The sequence below is a fragment of the Chiloscyllium plagiosum genome, unplaced genomic scaffold, assembly GCF_037043375.1.
Source record: "Chiloscyllium plagiosum isolate Xiang-an unplaced genomic scaffold, Cpla_swu_hap1 HiC_scaffold_48, whole genome shotgun sequence".
NCBI classification, from domain to species: domain Eukaryota; kingdom Metazoa; phylum Chordata; class Chondrichthyes; order Orectolobiformes; family Hemiscylliidae; genus Chiloscyllium; species Chiloscyllium plagiosum.
Window position 1 is genome coordinate 16,081,876 of NW_028270186.1, and position 19,467 is coordinate 16,101,342.

A 19,467-nucleotide genomic window follows, 5' to 3' on the forward strand; every position below is an offset into this window, starting at 1 on the left:
ATTGCAGAGACCATAATGGGCATTTCTTATTTTGTGCTTCCACGGCAGTTCTGAGGAAGGGTCACTGGACGTGAAATATTAACTCAGATTTCTCTGCACAAATGCTTTCAGACCTGCCGAGCTTTTCCAGCAATTTCTGTTTTTGTTTTCAGAAAGTGGTGTTCTGTGCTGTGATACACATGTGCTGGGCAAAATCAGCTCACTCCTGTATTCTATTATCATCTCTTGAACCATGGTGTTTTGCTAACTCTTTGTTTGCGCTTTCTTTTTCAACAGGGTGTCTGCCGATTGCCTGACGATAGTGATGGTAGTGACTATCCATTCAGGAGAATTGACATTAGGTAATTTAATTATCTGATATTTGTAAATTCTTGAAGTCACTCAGAATGCGTGCAACTCCACCAACTCTCGCCTACCCAATTAATGTGGTCAGCACCCCAAGATAGTAGTTTGATAACTTCTGCTTTATGAAGTAAATCAATGTCATTTGGCCTTTCTTTTTGCCAGCTTTTCTTTTTCACTGAAAAAAAATTGTAATCATTCCACTTTCTCACCTTGCCAGTTAGGAACCATGTGCAATCTAAATTGACAGCAGATGCAGAATTTGTATGGTTGCAAATGAACAAGTTAATGTAGAAGCCATAATATTCTCTACGATAATTTGATGAATTCTAACAACGTTTCCCTTATGTTTGTGAGGTGGCTTGAAGTTCATTTGCGACATTAAGGTTATTGCATGCAAGTTGTGAAACAAACCTTCTTGGCAAAATCATATGATCGGTTTATACCTCGCTGTGTATCGCTTGAATGCTAATACTCCGTCGTCTTATGTTTCCCAGCTGAATTTTGTTCTGAACTCCTCATCTTGGCTGTTTCCTGTCTCTCTTGATTTATACTTGGCTTTCTAAATTCATAGATTTATGGAAGTTTATCACATGTTATTATTTATTAATCTCTAAATGCTATTGAGGATTTTTAAAAATTTTCTTTCGTCTCTTGGAATTGTACAGTTGAACCCCCAAATCATCTTGTTTGGTTGTACCTGTTTGCAAAGTTTTAGAATGGGTTCTGTATTGTAATTCCTTGTTTTTTCCTCCCCAAAATATAGTAACTCGCACTTCTCAATATTAAGTTGTGCTCACCATTTGTTTACCCATTCACTAAGTTTTGACCTTCGTGAAGCATTTCTTGTGGTTTGCCAAGTTTTCTACTTTTGTGTTGTTTGATCCTATTTTTCTGTGCTTCCTTTCCTTGACAGCTGAAGATGATAATTCCCGAACAGCTTGTGTATAAGACTGTGACTTTAGCAAAATGATTTTGGACAGAAAGGACAAAGAGGCTACACTTCAGCAGGAAGCTAAGAGATGGCAATATAATCTCATTACTTTTGTTGCTTGTCTGCACTCACTTCAGAGGTGGTTTCTATTAAATTAATCTTATAATTCTAATCTAAAAAAGCAAATTCTGACGAGCATAGATTCTTTGCATGGGCTTCAGGAACTTAATGCAATCATAGTGTGATCTGAATTTCGCACTTCAAGAAAATTGAGTTTTAAGTTCTTAATCAGTATCCAGTTAACTTGAGGTAGTGCAGTTGGCCTCAGTAGTCTTAAGGGTCGAACATTTATTAAGAACTGCTGAAAGTTATGAATGACAGGAAAAAGACAGGATCTGGCTGAGTCTTCATGTCCTCCCACTTGGCTAATTGTCCTGCTAGTCCTAATTATCAAGATTAGGTGAACAATGGTTATTTGGATGTGGTGTAAAATAGTTGCTGGGGTCTATGGAATTGTAATCCAGCATTGCCTTCAAAAGTGAAGCGGAGGTTGGGCGACACACGGAGAGAATGCAGAAAAGATGCTAAAAGGGAAATCCATAATCCTGTCCCAAACCTACGTGGAGCTGAATTTACATGAACCTAATTTTCAGGGCTAAGCAAGGTCCTTAATTTGATGCCAGAATACTTGCCTGTGGCTATTTCTCCATGTAATTGATAATTCCCAATTAACAACTACCAAGGTTGACATAGAAAAACATATTGCGATGATATATTGCTCAATTGTTCCTAATTCGGCATCTGATTCTGCTTACTTTGTGTTTTCAAATAGCCATTTAAATATGAGATTGATGGTGGTCTTGTAATTGATGCTTTGTGATGAGATGAGATGCTTCATGTGTGTGGCCTCCAAGAGGAAAAGTAAAATGAAACAATTATCCTGATATTGCCAGTTACACTTCGGTTTGTGCCAGCTGTGTTGGTGGGGATGTCAGAGTCATTGGTCATAACTGTTAACAGGAACAGAAGAGTTTCTTGTGTGTTTATTGGATCATTTTCTTATTTCTTATTTCATGAACACTAGATAACTTACTCCAAATAGGATGTTTCCTGGAATTTGAACCCATAGCATGTTGCAGGTCAGTGGGAACTATAAGACGGAAGGGTTATTAATTGCCACCAAAGTTGTCGTCTTGAGAGTTGCAGGATCAGTGTCTTGGAACGGAGAGAGCAAAGCATTGTGGGACGCTTGGAGATGCACCAATGAAGCAGAAGGCATTCACCAGCTTCTCCAGGGCGACCACTGATCAGCAATAAATATTGACTTTGCAACATAATCTGAAAAAAAAGTTTGACTTTTCAACTATGCTAAATAACAATCTAAATCAACAGTGTAGCTCTTTAACATTTGAGTCACTCAACGAGGTTTATACTTTTTTTTGAGACCCTTCTAATAGCCATCGAACAGTATACAAAGCAAAGTTTCTGTCAGATCACCGATAGCTCCCTCACCTGTCATCTCTCTTAAATTATATTTTTGTCTGTTTCTATTGATCTATTTGATACTTTGGTCCTGGCTCTATGATCTTGCCTTCAGAGCTCAAAATATGTTGATTTGTGCATTGTTTCTCTTCCCCATCTAGCTCTTTTATCATTATTAGTCATTGCAGTTTCTTATGTTTAATTTTTTTTTCTAAATTCTGCATCTTCCTCAACTTTTAAAACATTGCTTAATCACTTGTCTTTGATTTACTTTGATCTTTCCAACTTCATGAAATATTGTGGTATCTTTATTATTTCTTGGTTCATCAGCTACATTTCTGACAAAAATCTTTGGGATGTTGACTTATCAGTGGAGCTCATTTGGAATTATTCTCTTTAAAGTTTCTGAGTTGCTTGCCTTTTCTCTCTTTAACAGTCAGAATATATGTACAAAATTATCTGGTTAGTATTGGAGAGTGTTCTGTAATTTTACAAAATAATTTAATAATTGGTAATAGTTAATGTCTTCGAGCTGGCTTTACTACTCAAATCTATGAATTAAATCTATCTTCTTTGTGACTTAAACAGACAGTTATAATACCTGTTGGTGAATCTCTCTTTTTTTCAACCTTATTAATTTTCAAGCATTGGTTCATGAAATTTTGAGTTTGAGATAGCAGTTTTATGATTTATCATTGTGTGACTTTGCATACTCTTTCAAGACACTCACAGTTATGAATATTATTTTGTATTTGTTGAATTGTCTAAGTTTTGTCATCTTGTTGAAAAGGATCAATTCATGTCGGTTAGCAGTGGTTAGTTTTATATAATTTTCCAAGGACTGAGCTCTTAAACTAAATTATTCTGAAATTTCAGGTGATAGATGCTCACCAAAGGTAAAGGAGTGATCTCCATGGAATATACCTCTCTTCAAATGTTTCTGTTTATTCAAAGTATTGCGTCCTGCGCATGAGCACTTAGTGTTTACTGCCTGATTATTCAATCACAAAGCTCCCAATTTTAGCAGTAAACAGTTTCCTAAGTTGTCAATAGAGCAGTAAGAGATAGTACTGCTCATTGTGGCCCAATTATTGGATGCAACATTTCAATCGGCCTCATTTTCTATGCAACAGAATAGTTCATTTTCATTTGAAAGTTTTTACAAACCTTTTCTGTTGATCAACTCCCAATTCTTCTATTGTTTATTTTCCAAAAAGGGACTAGCCAGTTTGCCCACTCCTGGCAGAGTTTTTCCAGTTCCAAAACAAAACCAATCTTTATTATTAAATGGACACGAAATTTGTTAGCAAGAGATAACTGCCCTGGATTTACACTAGAGAAAAGCAAGAAGTGAACTAAGCAGCAGAAACTAAAATTTGAACAGAGAGATTGAACAGTAGTGCACTTTGCATGGGACACAAATAACCAGTAATCAGGATTGCAGAAATGGAGAAGGTGATTTGAGGGATAAAGCAAGTCATTTTATTGTACAGCTGCTAAGAATGGGTGAGTTTATCCAAATGCCATCTTTTGTTGAATGATTCTGAGAGATTACCAGGAAAATTTCAAATGATTGAGTCTGTGGAGTTGATGTGGATTCTTGTGATTAAGATACTTCATATGAGCCTGACTGCCATACCTGGATTTACTTCAAATTTCCCTATTCTAATGTAAATTTAACATTTATTTTGCTTTTACATCTAGGTCTTGTTTAATGGTGCACTGTCTTACTTTATTTCCACTTTTGGCTATCAGCTCAGATTGCTATGTATTCCTCTTTGTGGTTTAGGTTTTGTCTTTGTTTAGCCCAAGCACAGTGGACCTCCCATACTGATTATTCTTGGTTGTTTCCATTCACATCAGAACCAAGCCTCCATTTGAAGCCGTAGGCTGACCACTTTTCTCAATCTTGTTACAAGCAGCAATTTGCAACTTAAAGTCAATTAAAAACAGCTGGATATTCATTCATTTTATAAAAAGTGACATTTTGCTCAAATGAAGCTCATGAAAGTCTGACCATTATGATTAGAAACATAGCCAACTGTTAAGAGACATTCTGCTATTTTATTGGGGACTCTATTGAATTGTCAGTGTGAATACTGTGACTGATTAAGATTACTTTGGCATTTGATTGAGTAACCTCTTCAATAAAACATGCTCTTATTGCTTTTGTGCCCTCCATCTTGTTTTCAAAATCATACAAATTCCTTGGATCTGACCTATAATATGTCTAGTTTAAAGTTGTTTAATGATCATTTAGGCTGCAGGAAGCTAAACCTAATTGCCACCGTTTCCAGTAGAGGTTAATAAGGCAATCATGAATTAAATATTAATGTGATGATTTATGCTCAACTTTATGTAATTCTGTTGGAAAGCTTTTCTGACTATAATGTGTAAATTTAGAAAGAATGATATATTATGGTGAGAATGAGCACTACTCAGTCAAAAACCTCATTATGAAATAGATCATGGGAGTGAAACTGATTCCACATCAAGTTCAAAGTATTTCCCCTTATTTAGACTTTGTGCTTCATATATGCTCTTCAAATGTGTTCTCTTTTTAGACTTGAACATGCATTGTCTAATTCATTTTGGAGTGCCCAGTCTATATTTGTGAAAATCGACTGCAGATGTTATGTACTCTGGTCGTATTACTGAAATCGATGACTACAGATCAACACTTCAGAAATGATGCTGAAAAGGATGCTACTGTGCTTCTGGAGGAACTTTTGGTTGTGTGTGTTTTATTTCTTGAAAGCTGGTTCCAGTTGCTGGTGTTTCAAAAATTAGATAAATTATGTCTATATCCAATCTACCATGATACTCAGTTTGGATGAGTTTGGGATTCAAACGCCCTGACCAACAAGTATTGTTTCAACTTATGTGTATTAACTTTGGAATCTCATTGCTAACCATGCATTTCTACTGTTGCAGAGTAATTCCAAAAGATCAGTATTTCTGCGGTGTGCTTTATTTCACTGGCAGTGATCTTTTTAACAAGAACATGAGGACCCAAGCACTGGAAAAAGGCTTCACATTGAATGAGTACACAATTCGCCCTGTGGGAAGCACAGGTAAGAACTGAATGATATTGGAAACTTCATGTTTTTAAAGACTCTGAATGCCTGTTTATTAAACCAACCAAATTGATGAAGATTCCTTCTTCACAAACTAGATTAAATAAAAAGTATGTATCTAGTTTGTAATTTAATCTATAAAATTCTAATAACAGTTGTTACTAAATAGATGTATAATTTAGACATTGTCACCCTGATGGAGTCTTTACAACTTCAATTAATTCTATTCCTTCAGAGGGTTGAGGTTTGTGTATCTGAAGAAAACGTTGATCAATATAGATCAAAATGCATGTACTAGGCTTTACTTTGTTGCACTTCTGGAGGCATGGCAAAAAAACGTAGTAGAACTCCACTGTTTTTTCTTCTTTCAAAAAGACTTGGAGGTAGAGAACTTAACATTCAGCCGAAGAGCATATTTCTTTGTGAGGACTCTTTATGTGAAGATGATAAATCACAAACTTTAATAATACAACTTAGACCTGTTTGTAGCCAAAGTATTTTCTTCCAGCCTGATAAATAACTGCTCACTACTACATGGGTAGTTGTATTACCTGAAACACTGCTTAGGTAGCGTCTCCCACCCATCCACCTTTTAATCAAAAAAAAGGTTCTGTGCGCCGGATTGGTAAATTAACGAGTTTTTTTTCTTTATTTTTCTGCAGTCTCTTTGGGAATTTAGAATAGTGGAAATGATGGTTAGGGCAGTTGAATGTTCCAACTGCGGAGCGTGGGAGGAAGGTCACCACCTATGTCTCTGCTGATTTCCTCTGCGGGAAATGCACCCAGCTCCAGCTCCTCTCAAACCACTTTAGGGAACTAGAGCTGGACCTGGATGAACTTCAGATCATTCGGGAGGCGGAGGGGGCTAATGAGAGGGGTTACAGGAAGATAGTCACACCTCAGATGCAACAAAAAGGCAGATGGATTACAGTCAGGGGACAGAAAAGAAACCAGCAGGCAGTGCAGGGAGCCCCTGTGGTGGTTCCCTTCAATAATAAGTTTACCATTTTTGATACTGTTGGGGAGGCATGACTTACCAGGGTAAGCTATGGGGTACAGTTCTCTGGCACAGAGTTGCTGTATCCCTGTTGCTCAGAAGGGAAGGGGGGAGAAGAGCAGAGCATCAATCACTGGGGACTCCATAGTTAGGAGTCAGATAGGAGGTTCTGTGGGAATGAGAGAGACTCACAGTTGGTGTATGTCTTGGATCGTGTTTTCGGGATTCTTGACGGGGAGGGGGAGCAGCCCCAAGTTGTTGTCCACATAGGCACTAATGACATAGGTCGGAAAAGGGATGGGGATTTAAGCCAGAAATTCAGGGAGCTAGTGTGGAAGCTTAGTGCTGGAACAAACAGAGTTGTTATCTCTGGTTTGTTGCCCGTGCCACGTACTTGCGAGGTGAGAAATAGGGAGAGAGAGGAGTTGAACATATGGCTACAGGGATGGTGCAGGAGGGAGGATTTCAGATACCGGGATAACTGGGGCTCATTCTTAGATAGGTGGGACCTCTACAAACAGGATGGTCTACACCTGAACCAGAGGGGTACAAATATCTTGGGGGGGGCTGGGGGGTGCGTTTGCAAATGCCCTTCAGGAGGGTTTAAGCTAATTTAGCAGGGGGATGAGAACCTAAATTGTAGTTCCAGCGTCCAGGAGGTTGACAGTAGTGAGATCAGAAATTTCAAGGTTGCACGAGTTCACTGGAAAGCAGGAAGGTGGTTTGAAGTGTGTCTACTTCAACGCCAGGAGCATCCAGAATAAGGTGGGTGAACTTGCAGCATGGGTTGTACCTGAGACTTCGATACTGTGGCCATTTTGGAGACATGTATGGAGCAGCGACAGGAATGGTTGTTGCTGGTTCTGGGATTTAGATGGTTCAGTAAGAATAGAGAAGGTGGTAATGCAGGGGGATGTGTGGCATTGTTCGTTAAGGACAGTGGTACAGGGACAGGCAGGATGTGTGATGAGGACTCATCTACTGAGGTTGTATGGGTTGAATTCAGAAACAGGAAAGGAGAGGTCACCCTGTTGGGAGTTTTCTATCGACCTCCGAACAGTTCCAGAGATGAAGAGGATAGGATTGCAAAGATAATTCTGGATAGGAGCAAGAGTAACAGGATAGCTGTATTGGGGGACTTTAACTTTCCAGATATTGACTGGATATCCTGTAGTTTGAGTACTTTAGATGGGTCAGTGTTTGTTCAATGTGTGCATGATGGTTTCCTGAGAGAGTGTGTAGACAAGCCGATAAGGAGCGAAGCCCTGTTGGATTTGGTACTGAGTAATGAACCTGGCCAGGTCTTCAATTTGGAGGTAGGTGAGCACTTTGGTGATAGTGACCACAATTTGATTATGTTGACTTTTGCGATGGAAAGGGATTGGTATAATACCGCAGGGCAAGAGTAAGAGATGGGGGAAAGGGAATTATGATGAGAATCGGCAAGATTTCGGATGCACAGGATAGAGAAGGAAACTGAAGGGGATGGGCACAATTGAAATATTTAAGGAACAGCTACTGTGTGTCCTTGATAAGTCTGTTCCGGTCAGGCAGGGAGGAAGTGGTCGAGCGAGGGAGCCATGGATTACTAAAGACGTTTAATCTCTTGTCAAGAGAAAGAAGAAGGCTTATGTTAGAATGAGACGTGAAGGCTCAGTTTGGGCGCTTGAGAGTCACAAGTTAGCTGGGAAAGACCTAAAGAGAGAGCTAAGAAGAGCCAGGAGGGGACATGAGAAGTCGTTGTTAGATAGGATCAAGGAACACCCCAAAGCTTTCTTTCGGTATATCAGGAATAAAAGAATGACGAGAGAAAGATTAGGACCAATCAAGAATAGTAATGGAAAGTTGTGTGTGGGGTGGGAGGCGATTGGGAAACACTAAATGGATATTTTTCATCAGTGTTCACTCTAGAAAAAGACAATGTTGTCGAGGACAGCACTGAGATACAGGCTACTAGACTAGACGAGATTGAGGTTCACGAGAAGATGTAAGCAATTCTGAAAAGTGTGAAAAAAATGTCCCTGGGCCAGATGGGATTTGTCCTCAAATTCTCTGGGAAGCCTGGGAGGAGATTGCAGAGCCTTTGGCTTTGATCTTTATATTGTTATTATCTACAGGAAAAGTGCCAGAGAACTGGAAGATAGCAAATGTTATCCCCTTGTTCAAGAAGGGTCATCTGATTCCTGATGAAGGGCGTTTGCCCGAAATGTCGATTTCGCTGCTCCTTGGATGCTGCCTGAACTGCTGTGCTCTTCCAGCACCACTAATCCAGAATCTGGTTTCTAGCATCTGCAGTCGTTGTTTTTACCTCTGTTGTAATTATAGACCAGTGAGCCTTACTTTGGTTGTGGGTAAAGTGTTGGAAAAGGTTATAAGAAATAGGATTTATAATCATCTAGAAAGAAATAAGTTGATTAGGGATAGTCATCAACACGGTTTTGTGAAGGGTACGTCGTGCCTCACGAACCTTATTGAGTTCTTTGAGATGGTGACCAAATAGATGGATGAGGGTAAAGCAATTGATGTGGTCTATATTGATTTCAGTAGGCCGTTTGATAAGGTTCCCCAAGGTAGGCTATTGCAGAAAATACAGAGGCATGGGATTGAGGGTGATTTAGCAGATTGGATCAGAAATTGGCTCGCTGAAAGAAAAGAGAGGGTGGTGGTTTATGGGAAATGTTCATCCTGGAATTCAGTTACTACTGGTGTACTGCAAGGATCTGTTTTGGGACCACTGCTGTTTGTCATTTTTATAAAAGACCTAGGTGAGGGCTTACAAGGATGGGTTAGTAAATTTGCGGATGACACTCAGGTAGGTGGAGTTGTGGCTAGTGGTGAAGTACGTTGCAGGTTACAGAGAGACATATATAAGCTGCAGAGCTGGGCTGTGAGGTGGCAAATGTAGTTTAATATGGAAAAGTGTGAGGTGAGCAACAGGAGTAGAGAGTACTGGGCTAATGGTAAGATTCTTGGTGGTGTCGATGAGCAGAGAGTCCATATGGATAGATCCCTGAAAGTTGCTACCCAAGTTGACAGGGTTGTTAAGAAGGCATACAGTGTGTTAGCTTTTATTGGTGGAGGGAATGAGTTTCGGAGCCATGAGGTAATGCTGCAGCTTTACAAAAGTCTGGTGCGCCGCACTTGGGAGTATTCCATACAGTTCTGGTCACCGCATTATGGAAAGGATGTGGAAGCTTTGGAAAAGGTTCAGAGGACATTTACTCGGATGTTGTCTGATCTGGAGGGAAGGTCTTATGAGGAAAGGCTGAGAGACATGAAGCTTATTTCATTAGAGAGAAGATGAAGGTTTGGAGGTGACTTGATTGAGACACATAAGATGATCAGAGGTTAGATAGGGTGGATAGTGAGAGCCATTTTCCTCGGAGGGTAATGGCTAGCATGAGGGGACATTACTTTAAATTGAGGGGTGTTAGATACAGAACACTTGTCGGAGATAGTTCCTTTACTTAGATAGTAGAGGCATGGAATGCACTGCCTGCAACGGTAGTAAACTCGCCAACTTTAAGGGCATTTAAGTGGTCATTGGATTAACATATGGATGACAATAGAGTTGTGTAGGATAGATGGGCTTCAGATTGGTTCCACAGGAAGGCGCAACATTGAGGGCCAAAGGGCCTGTACTGCTCTGTAATGTTCTATGTTCTAGGTTCTATTCTGCTTTTGTCCCATAGTAAACTTAATGTCCACGCTGCCTGTGTCCCTCTTCTGGCGAAAAGGCTGAGAGGCCAGAATATCTGTCCACATCTGACCTACTCTAGGCATGTCACATTGATTAATATAATAAATCCAATAAAGGAGAATTTTTGTAATGCAGTGCTAGGGCCCTATGTCTGAGGGCCAAGTCGCCAGGTCCAAGTTACATCTGCTCCAGTGTGTATTATGAACAGGTTGATTGTTTAAAAAAAATCCAATAATGAATTTAGGGAAAGGAATAGAGGTATATACTGATTCAGTTAGATTAAAAAAGGAGTAAGACGAGGCTTGCATGCAAATAAACGCTGGCATTACCATGTGCGCTAAATGTTGTGTTTTGCAGCTGTCAGTGTGACTTTTCCGTTTAGCAGTAAATGAAAGTAACTTGAGTTCAACTGACTGAAAAAGACACTATCTTCAGTTTTTCTTTGGTCAAGTAAATTTTGAACTCAATAAACTTGTCTTTCTGTGGTTTGTTATGGTTTTCATTATGGTGTAAAATAAGTTTATAATCTTAAGAGTTTAGACTTGGTTGACTTTGATGCATTAAGTTAATTTGAAAATCTTGCACTGGATGGTAAGAAATTATCTGTTTTGTAATTGGTCAGAATTTATAGGGGGTGTTACTAATGGTGAACTATTGCAAATCATAATCTAATTGCATGCAGACCAGACCATGTTAGCATTTCAAGAATGTATCCTAATGCATGTGGCAAGAAAAATTCAGATTCTGGCTAACCAGTCTTCTAGTATCAAATCAGAATTTTTGAATTGGTTACAGATTATTGATTCTTTCTTCAACTCTACTGGTTAGGTTTTCAGATCCTTTGAAGAGCAATTTGTGGAAATGCCTGGATTTTGTGATTCTCAGTCATTATAGAACCATCACAGCCAGACTGTTTGCATGACTTTACTGTCTTTAGAAGTTTTAAACAACTTCTGGCGTCAGCCTCTGCCCTTTTTCATAACAAGTGAGCCACACTTGCAGCAGGACATAAAAGACGATTGATGCTGGCAATATCTAATCACACAATGCATGCAGTATGTAGTAGCTCTCTCATAGCAGTAGCTCTTTGAGTTAGTGACTGTGTAAAATCATAGAATCCCTACAGTGTGGATCAAGGCCATTTGGCCTGTCCAGCCTGCACCTACCCTCTGAAGAGTATCCCACCCCCATCCTAACCTCAGAATTCCCACATTTACCACAGCTAATCCACCTAACCTGCTCATCCCTGGACACTATGGGGGAAATTTAGCATGGTCAAGCCACCTAATCTGCAGACCTTTGGACTACGGGAGGAAACCGGAACACCCAGCACAAACTCTCACAGATACGGAAAGAGCATGCAAACTCCACACAGACACTCATACAAGGCTGGAATCGAACCCAGGTCCCTGGACCCATGAGGCAGCAGTGCTAACCATTGTGCCACTGTGTTGTGTTTTGTCTAACTATCAGAATTATGACAGAAGGGTGACTCAAGGATTGACTGAGACCATTGCAAGAAAGGCATGCTTTTATTAAAACCATTCAGGCTATAAATCAAAAATAGGTAACCTTTAATGGTCTCTTTACATTGTCCATCAAACTGTGAACTCAGAATTCCATGCTTAAAGAATTGTTGCTTTTGAAACTGAGCCAAGCATTCGTAATGACATATTGATAGTCTTTGGGGAAATATCAGACAACTGTATAAACCTGCGCTACCAGCTGCTGTTACTTTCATCTCGACTATCAGTCCAAACAGTCCACTGCAAAGGTGTTTTCGAAACTCTTTCACTGACAGCCACCGCATATTTTTTCTTAAAATTTGAAGAGCAGGGCATTAAAAAACAATTTCAGATCAAGTCTGTAGACAAACCGTATCTGCCCTTGAAGTATGTTTACATCTACTCCAGCACTTTGTATTTCCTACAAAGTGAAGATCTGAAGAAGAATTATGTTGGACTCAAAACGTTATCTCTATTTCTTCACAGATGCTGCCAGACCTACTGAGTTTGTCTGCCATTTTCTAGGTTAATTTTCAGATCTCCAGCATCTGCAAAGCTTCGCTTTTTACCCAGTTCAAATGACCTGCTGAATTTGTGTTTCCGACTTGTGTGAATCACACCCTACTTTCCAACTGTATGAAAATCTGACTGACCAGTCTACCTTTCATCAGCGTGGTTCATCTGGTCATTGATATTTTTCAATCAATTTGTAACTCTCATCTGGAGCAGGTGGAACTTGAACCGAGGCCTCCTGGCTCAGAGGTTGGGACCTAACCAGTACACCATTAGAGACCTCTAGTCTAGTGATTGTTTACAGGTGGAAATATTTTGTACCTTTTTCTGGTTCAAACACCTAGGCTTCCCTTTAACCTTTAACTACAAAGCCACTGAAATTTTTTGAGGAGCTGAATTCACAACAGGTCATGTGATCCTTTTCATCTCTCCATTTTATGAGAGAGAGAGTGCGGAAATGTAAGAATAATACAAATCTCATTTGTGTCACAGGGCATATTCACAACATGGTCACTGGTTTCAGTTTTGTTTACTTACCCAAAAAGAACTGAGCTAATTCATGAAATTATGTTAAACATCTCAGACTTCTATATCTGACACCGAATTTCACAGATATGTCAGAAAAAAAGTGTCATATGCCAGCAGTTTGCAAGTGTTCAACAGATTGAGAAAGAGCAGGCAGAGTAAAGAAATTGTTTCCAGTATTGACTTCAAAATGAGCAGAAAGTGAGAGTTAAATGTTTGACTATGCATTTATTGCTGATGTTAAGCCATTGGACTTTAGATGGTCGCCCAGAAGACTGCAATTGTGAAAAGGTAGATTTGAGAGATTTTTGTAAATTTGGAAAGGCAGAAGGGATGAAAAAAAAACAAATAATCAGCTATGAAGACACACTGTTCCTGCCTGGTACTTAAGGGGGTAGTTTCCTTGACCCAAAAAAGTTATAGAATCATCATTATTCCTTAATTCAAATAAATCTTGCTGTGAACGCTTTAAACCTATTTGGCTGTACTGTGGTCAGAAGTCGCATGACACCAGGTTATCGTCCAACAGGTTGTGATTTCAAATAAACCGATTGGACTATAACCTGATATTGTGTGACTAGTGACTTTGTCCGTCCCAGTCCAACACCAGCACCTCCATGTCATTGCTGTACCAAGTTATGTTTTTGATTACGGCATAAACATTTTGAAGCAGGGAGTAAGTTTTAGAGTGGTCATGTTGGTACCATTTTGCTATGACTAATGTCATTGCAGTGAGTCAAGATCATGCTGGAATTTCATCTTCATGTAGAAGAAGACAAATCAATTCCTGGTCAACCACTTTATCAATGTAACATTAGAGTTGAGCTTCCAATTTTGCACTGATGACAGGTTATCATGGCTGTCTTCAATCTCACGTGTGAGGTTTTCAGATTAATGTACAACATAAAAGAACTATTTGAAAAGAAAATTAAAGAAGTTAGTTTTTCACATCCACTATAAAGCTTAAGCATTTCCAGAACCTTGGCATTAGACTTACATCAGATTTTAATTGGCTCAAAGAATCTTAATGGTAACAGCCAGATCCTGATCGCCTTAAATGAGATGTTATTTTTGTCGCAAACGGATGCTCCAATAATTTTTGCTGTTCTTTTTAATGCTGATTTAAAAGTAAAAACTTGAAATAATCTCCTCATCTTGCTTGCTTGTTATTTTTGGCTCTCCTCTTCTCTGATCCTGATCTGTCTGAGTTTAGACTTGGGTCCTGCATCCTTGTAATGAACCCTTAGCATAAGCCATGCCTCAGCAACCCTGAAATAATCACGGATGATGCCTAGAGAAGAGGAAGCCAAACAAAACAAGCAAGCAAGATTAGGAGATTATTTCAGGTCTTTACTTTTAAATCAGCATTAAAAAGAACAGCAAAAAACTATTTGAGCATCCATTTGCTACAAAAACAACATCTATTTAAAGCAGTAACCCAGAAGATTGTAATCTTTGTGCCCAAGATTGGAAGCAGAATCGCAAAGAAGTATGGACTTCTTGGACTGCAGATCCATGCTGCGCTGTGTCCAGACTTTGCAGCTTTATTCACCCATGATTGATGTGTCAGGTATTCCAGAGCTTTGTCTTCTCTGAAACACAGTTTTGAGAAAGTATTTCTTTCTTTGCTCTTAGCTTTTTGGTTTCAACAAAAATAAAAACATTGCGTTCATAACTGCTCACTAATTTATTATTGCCTTCAATCAAAAGACTTTTCTGGTTAGATAAACAAGGTAGTTGCGAAAAGGGATTTCAGCACCTTGATTATAAAGATACCAGATTGTTTTCAAAGCATTGGATGTTTTAACTGTCTATGCACTCAACGTGAATAAAGCCCATAAATAAGTTGTTTTTGTTGATATTTTTAGACTTTTTTTTAAACATCTTATAACAATTAAAATATTTCAGAGTTGAGTGAAGAGCTCTGACACTTACTAATCATGGCATAGGCAATGGTAATCTTGAACTTAATTCAAGAAGTGGAAATCTTTTTAATATTCACGCATTATCCCATTTGCTTCCTCGTGGCAGGAAACTAATATTGTGTTGCTCAGCAGTTAAAATTACAGTTTGCCACTAATTGGCCAATAATGTGAAAGAGTGTTCCCTGAAGGGATTCCAAAGGATTGCAGGTGTTGTATTAAATAATGTTAAAACATCAGTAAACTTGTTAACTAATTTATGTCATGTTTTAACAAAATGTAATATATTCATGTACATAACTTAAGAAATTTCAACCGACCTTGCAGGTAACTGAGTAAAAATATCACTGCCTTTGTATGAAAATTATTTCCATTGGTTTCTGTAACTTCTTAAATGATGACATTAAAACTGAATTTCCTAACTGGTATTGCCATATTTTGCCAGCATATGATGTAAGATACTAAGCATTGCCTCATCTAATCGTGGTTTCTTATTTTACCTCATTCTATATGTCTCCAGTAGATCCAGATGTCTTTGTGTCACAACGTTTTGTCTCCATTTGTTAGAGTGTAGTATTGCATCTCTCACTTTTCTTATCTTCGATCTGGATCCTTAGTACATTGACCTAGACACTCCTCATCCAACCTTCATTCCCACTTATCACCATCTCTTATCCAACACATAGTTACCATAAAGTCAATGGTAGATAAGGAATGTAGGGTAGATAAGGAAACTTTTCCGAACAGAAAGACCTTTTGAGGCTGATTGTCTACTGCAAAGACAAATTGAAGAAGTTGGAACAGAAGATGGCTGAGAGGCAGTTTGATAGAGCTTTTCAATGTCATGAGTGAGCTGATGGGGAAAAGAAGCAAGGGTAACATATAAACAATGTTTTCACTTCGCAAAAGTTAGGAAATAGGCTGCACTGCCTGGAGGTGTGTTGGAGGCAAGTTCAAGAGACATTCAAGAAGGCCTTTCATGATTATTTGGATTTAAATGGTGTGTTGGGATATGAGGAAAAGACAGGATTGATAATGATAGTAATTACTTGCTAATGATGCTCATTTTAAAAAATGGCACAGTGGGCCAAATGGTCACCTTTTATGTCACAGCAATTTTGTGAATGATTTACTCTGTTCTTCTACTTTACCCAACTTCTGAATTGTCTGGCACAGAAACCTGCAGGAGCAGAGTGCATTTTTGTGATCTTGATTTCCCAGCCATCCTGACTAACTCACAAGCATGATTTTCTCTCGAATTCTGCATCTGGAGGACTGAATCTTAAAATTTATTCCACATCCTTGTGAATAGCTGATCCTCTCCATGAAATTCAAAGCAAATAATGGAAGTGTTGTTCTGTCTTCAGTTTACTTTTTTTAAATGTTGTTTTCTTACCTTCCTTACTTACCAGGACTTGTCAAAGATGCTGGCTCAGCTTGGGGCACTTAGCCATGTCATCGTATCAGTTGTGCTTAAATATTGCTTGAATGCAAGAACAAGAAGCAAGAATAAGCCTCTCGGCCCTTCGAGTCTGCTCTGCTATTCAATAAAATCATGGCTAATTGGATTTTAACCTCAACTCTATGTTCCCTCATATCCTTCATAATATTTCAATCCCTTGGTAATAAAGAATCTACAAACCTTTGATTTAAACATATTTAAAAATTCTGCAGCCACTGCATATTGAGGGGAAAAAAAACTTGTAAGACTCTCAATCCTCTGCAAGAAAAGCATTTCCTCATCTCTATTTTAAAGGGTTATGGGCAGAAAGCAGGAAAGTGAAGTTGGGAGGTTCTCCGATCCGCCATGGTCTAATTGAATGGTGGAGCAGACTCAGTGAGTTGAGTGACCAACTTCTGCAATGTCTTATGGTCTTAATTGAGCAAACTCCTAATTTTAAACTATGGCCTCTAGCTCTAGATTCTCCCTCAAGAGGAAACATCCTTTCAAAATTGACCCTGTCAATTCCCTCACAATAAAATATAACATTCTATAAAGCGTCCTGATTACTGACTTTATCTGTACACTAACCTTCTGCAGTTCATGAATTAAGACACCCAGTCTTCTCTGCATCTCAATTCATCTTGGCACATGTTTCTGCTGGCAACTGAATTGGTGATAGTGTACAATTCTAGTCCTTAAAATGGGCTCAAAGTACTGTGTCAAAATGAATTAGATGTTCTGTTTGACTCTCTCATGTCATTCAATTGTCAGCCTGTTCCATGACTCCGTGTGAGAGTAATGAATCATACTTTAGTTGTAATGGAGCAGGGCAGAAGTAAGTGCTGGCTATTGTGATGGGAGGATTGTGAAACACTTTTAAAGGATATAAAAATAATCCATCCAGACTTGGTTTCCATGAACCATGTAGTTGGGGTCCCGTGTTAAGATTTTGGAACTGCAAGCACTGAGGCAGCAAAGGTTGCTATATAACTTAGACTAAAGAGGCAAAACGTGTTGTGCTGGAAAAGCACAGCCCCTCAGGCAGCATCCAAGAAGCAGGAGAGTCGACATTTCAAATATAAGCTCTTCAACAGGAATGAAGAGCTGATGAAGAGCTTATACTTGAAACGTCAACTCTGCTGTTCCTCGGATGCTGCCTGATCAGCTGTACTTTTCCAGCACCGCACGTTTTGACTCTGATCTCCAGCATCTGCAGTCCTCATTTTCTCCAACTTGGACTAAGGACCATGTCAGTGATTGGGTGTTTTTCTAACGGTGAATATGGTGTGACAGAACGATCTTTGAGGCCCGATGCCTGATGTGAGAAACATCCGTGCAGTTTAAACAATCCCACCCTGCCCCAACCTTTCTCCACCCCAAACTCTTCTCGTTCTCTCCTGCAAAAAGCATAATATGTGAACCTGGTCTTATTCTCACCTAATGGTCACAGTTTCCAAAGAGGCTTATAGAGTCACAGAGATGTACAGCACGGAAACAGACCCTTCGGTCCAACCCGGCCATGCCGACCAGATATCCCAACCTAATCTCGTCCCACTTGCCAGCACCTGGCCCATATCCCTCCAAACCCTTCCTATTCATATACCCATCCAGATGCCTTTTAAATGCTGTAATTGTACCAGCCTCCACCACTTCTTTTGGCAGCTCATTCCATACACTTATCACTCTCTGCGTGAAAAAGTTGCCCCTTAGGTCTTTTTTATATCTTTCCCCTCTCACCCTAAACCTCTGCCTTCTAGTTCTGGACACCACTTCTCCAGGGAAAAGACCTCTATTTACCCTATGCACGCCCTTCATGATTTTAAAAACCTCTATAAGGTCACCCCTCAGCCTCCGACGCTCCAGGGAAAACAACCTCAGCCAATTTAACCTCTCCCTTTCGCTCAAATCCTCCAACCTTGGCAACATCCTTGTAAATCTTTTCTGAACCCTTTCAAGTTTCACAACATCCTTCCAATAGGAAGGAGACCAGAATTGTGCACAGTATTCCAAAAGTGGCCGAACCAATGTCCTGTACAGCTGCAACATGACCTCCCAACTCCTATACTCAATATTTTGACCAATTACGGAAAGCGTACCAAACGCCTTCTTCACTATCCTATCTACCTGTGACTCTACTTTCAAGGAGCAATGAACCTGCACTCCAAGGTCGCTTTGTTCAGCAACACTCCCTAGGACCTTACCATTAAGTGTATAATTCACAATAGAAAACGGGGTATTGTACTTTACTGAAAAAGTAAGAAAAGTCGTGCGGATGCTGGAGCACTGAATTTAAAAAATAGTTGCTGGAGAGGCTTTGCAGGTCTGGCAGCATTTGCGGAGAGATAAGGAGTTAGCATTTCAAGTCCAGTATGACTCTCTTTCAAGTGTTATCTTACGTCTCTCCTCAGCTGCTGCCAAACCTGCTGATCTTCTTCAGCAATTCTGTTTTTTTCTATAATTTCTAGCCTTGCAGAATCATTTGTAACAGCTTCAATTGTTGCTTTCGCTTGGATGCACCAGACACTGATCAAATTGGGAATGGAACTGGAGGTGCAGTAGCTGGCTGTTTTTCACATTGAGCAATTAGGAGAGCTGTGTAATATCATTCAGGTTATTTTTAGGCTGTGATGGAATATCCACAAAACTTCGATTGATTTTAGGCCTTGACAGTTTCCTAGCTGAGAGTTGATTTTGTGACTACGTGTAACTTCTCAATGAAGGATTGAGGCTGCTAAACTGAGTTAGACATAAGACATAGGAGCAGAAATTAGGCCATTTGGCCTATCCAGTCTGCTCCATTCAATCATTAATGATTAGTTTTTCAACCCCACTTTCCTGCTTTCTCCCTGTAATCTTTGATCCCCTTGGCAATCAAGAGCTTATTTACCACTGTTTTAAATTGGCCTCCACAGCCTTCCGTGGCAATGAATCCCACAGATTCATCACTCTCAGGCTGAAGGAAGTTTCTCCTTATCTACGTTCTGAAAGGTCTTCCCTTTGCTTTAAGGCTGTCCCCATGGGTCCTT

General features: G+C 39.5%; 1 protein-coding gene across 1 annotated transcript in view; it reads left to right on the forward strand.

The window, feature by feature from the left end:
- Positions 1 to 19,467, forward strand: part of polb (polymerase (DNA directed), beta) — a 109,976-nt gene that overhangs the window by 89,300 nt on the left and 1,209 nt on the right. The window contains exons 12-13 of the mRNA XM_043681580.2: positions 277 to 341; positions 5,693 to 5,832. Of these exons, the coding sequence (XP_043537515.1) occupies positions 277 to 341; positions 5,693 to 5,832 (205 nt within the window). The remainder of the gene's footprint in view (positions 1 to 276; positions 342 to 5,692; positions 5,833 to 19,467) is intronic.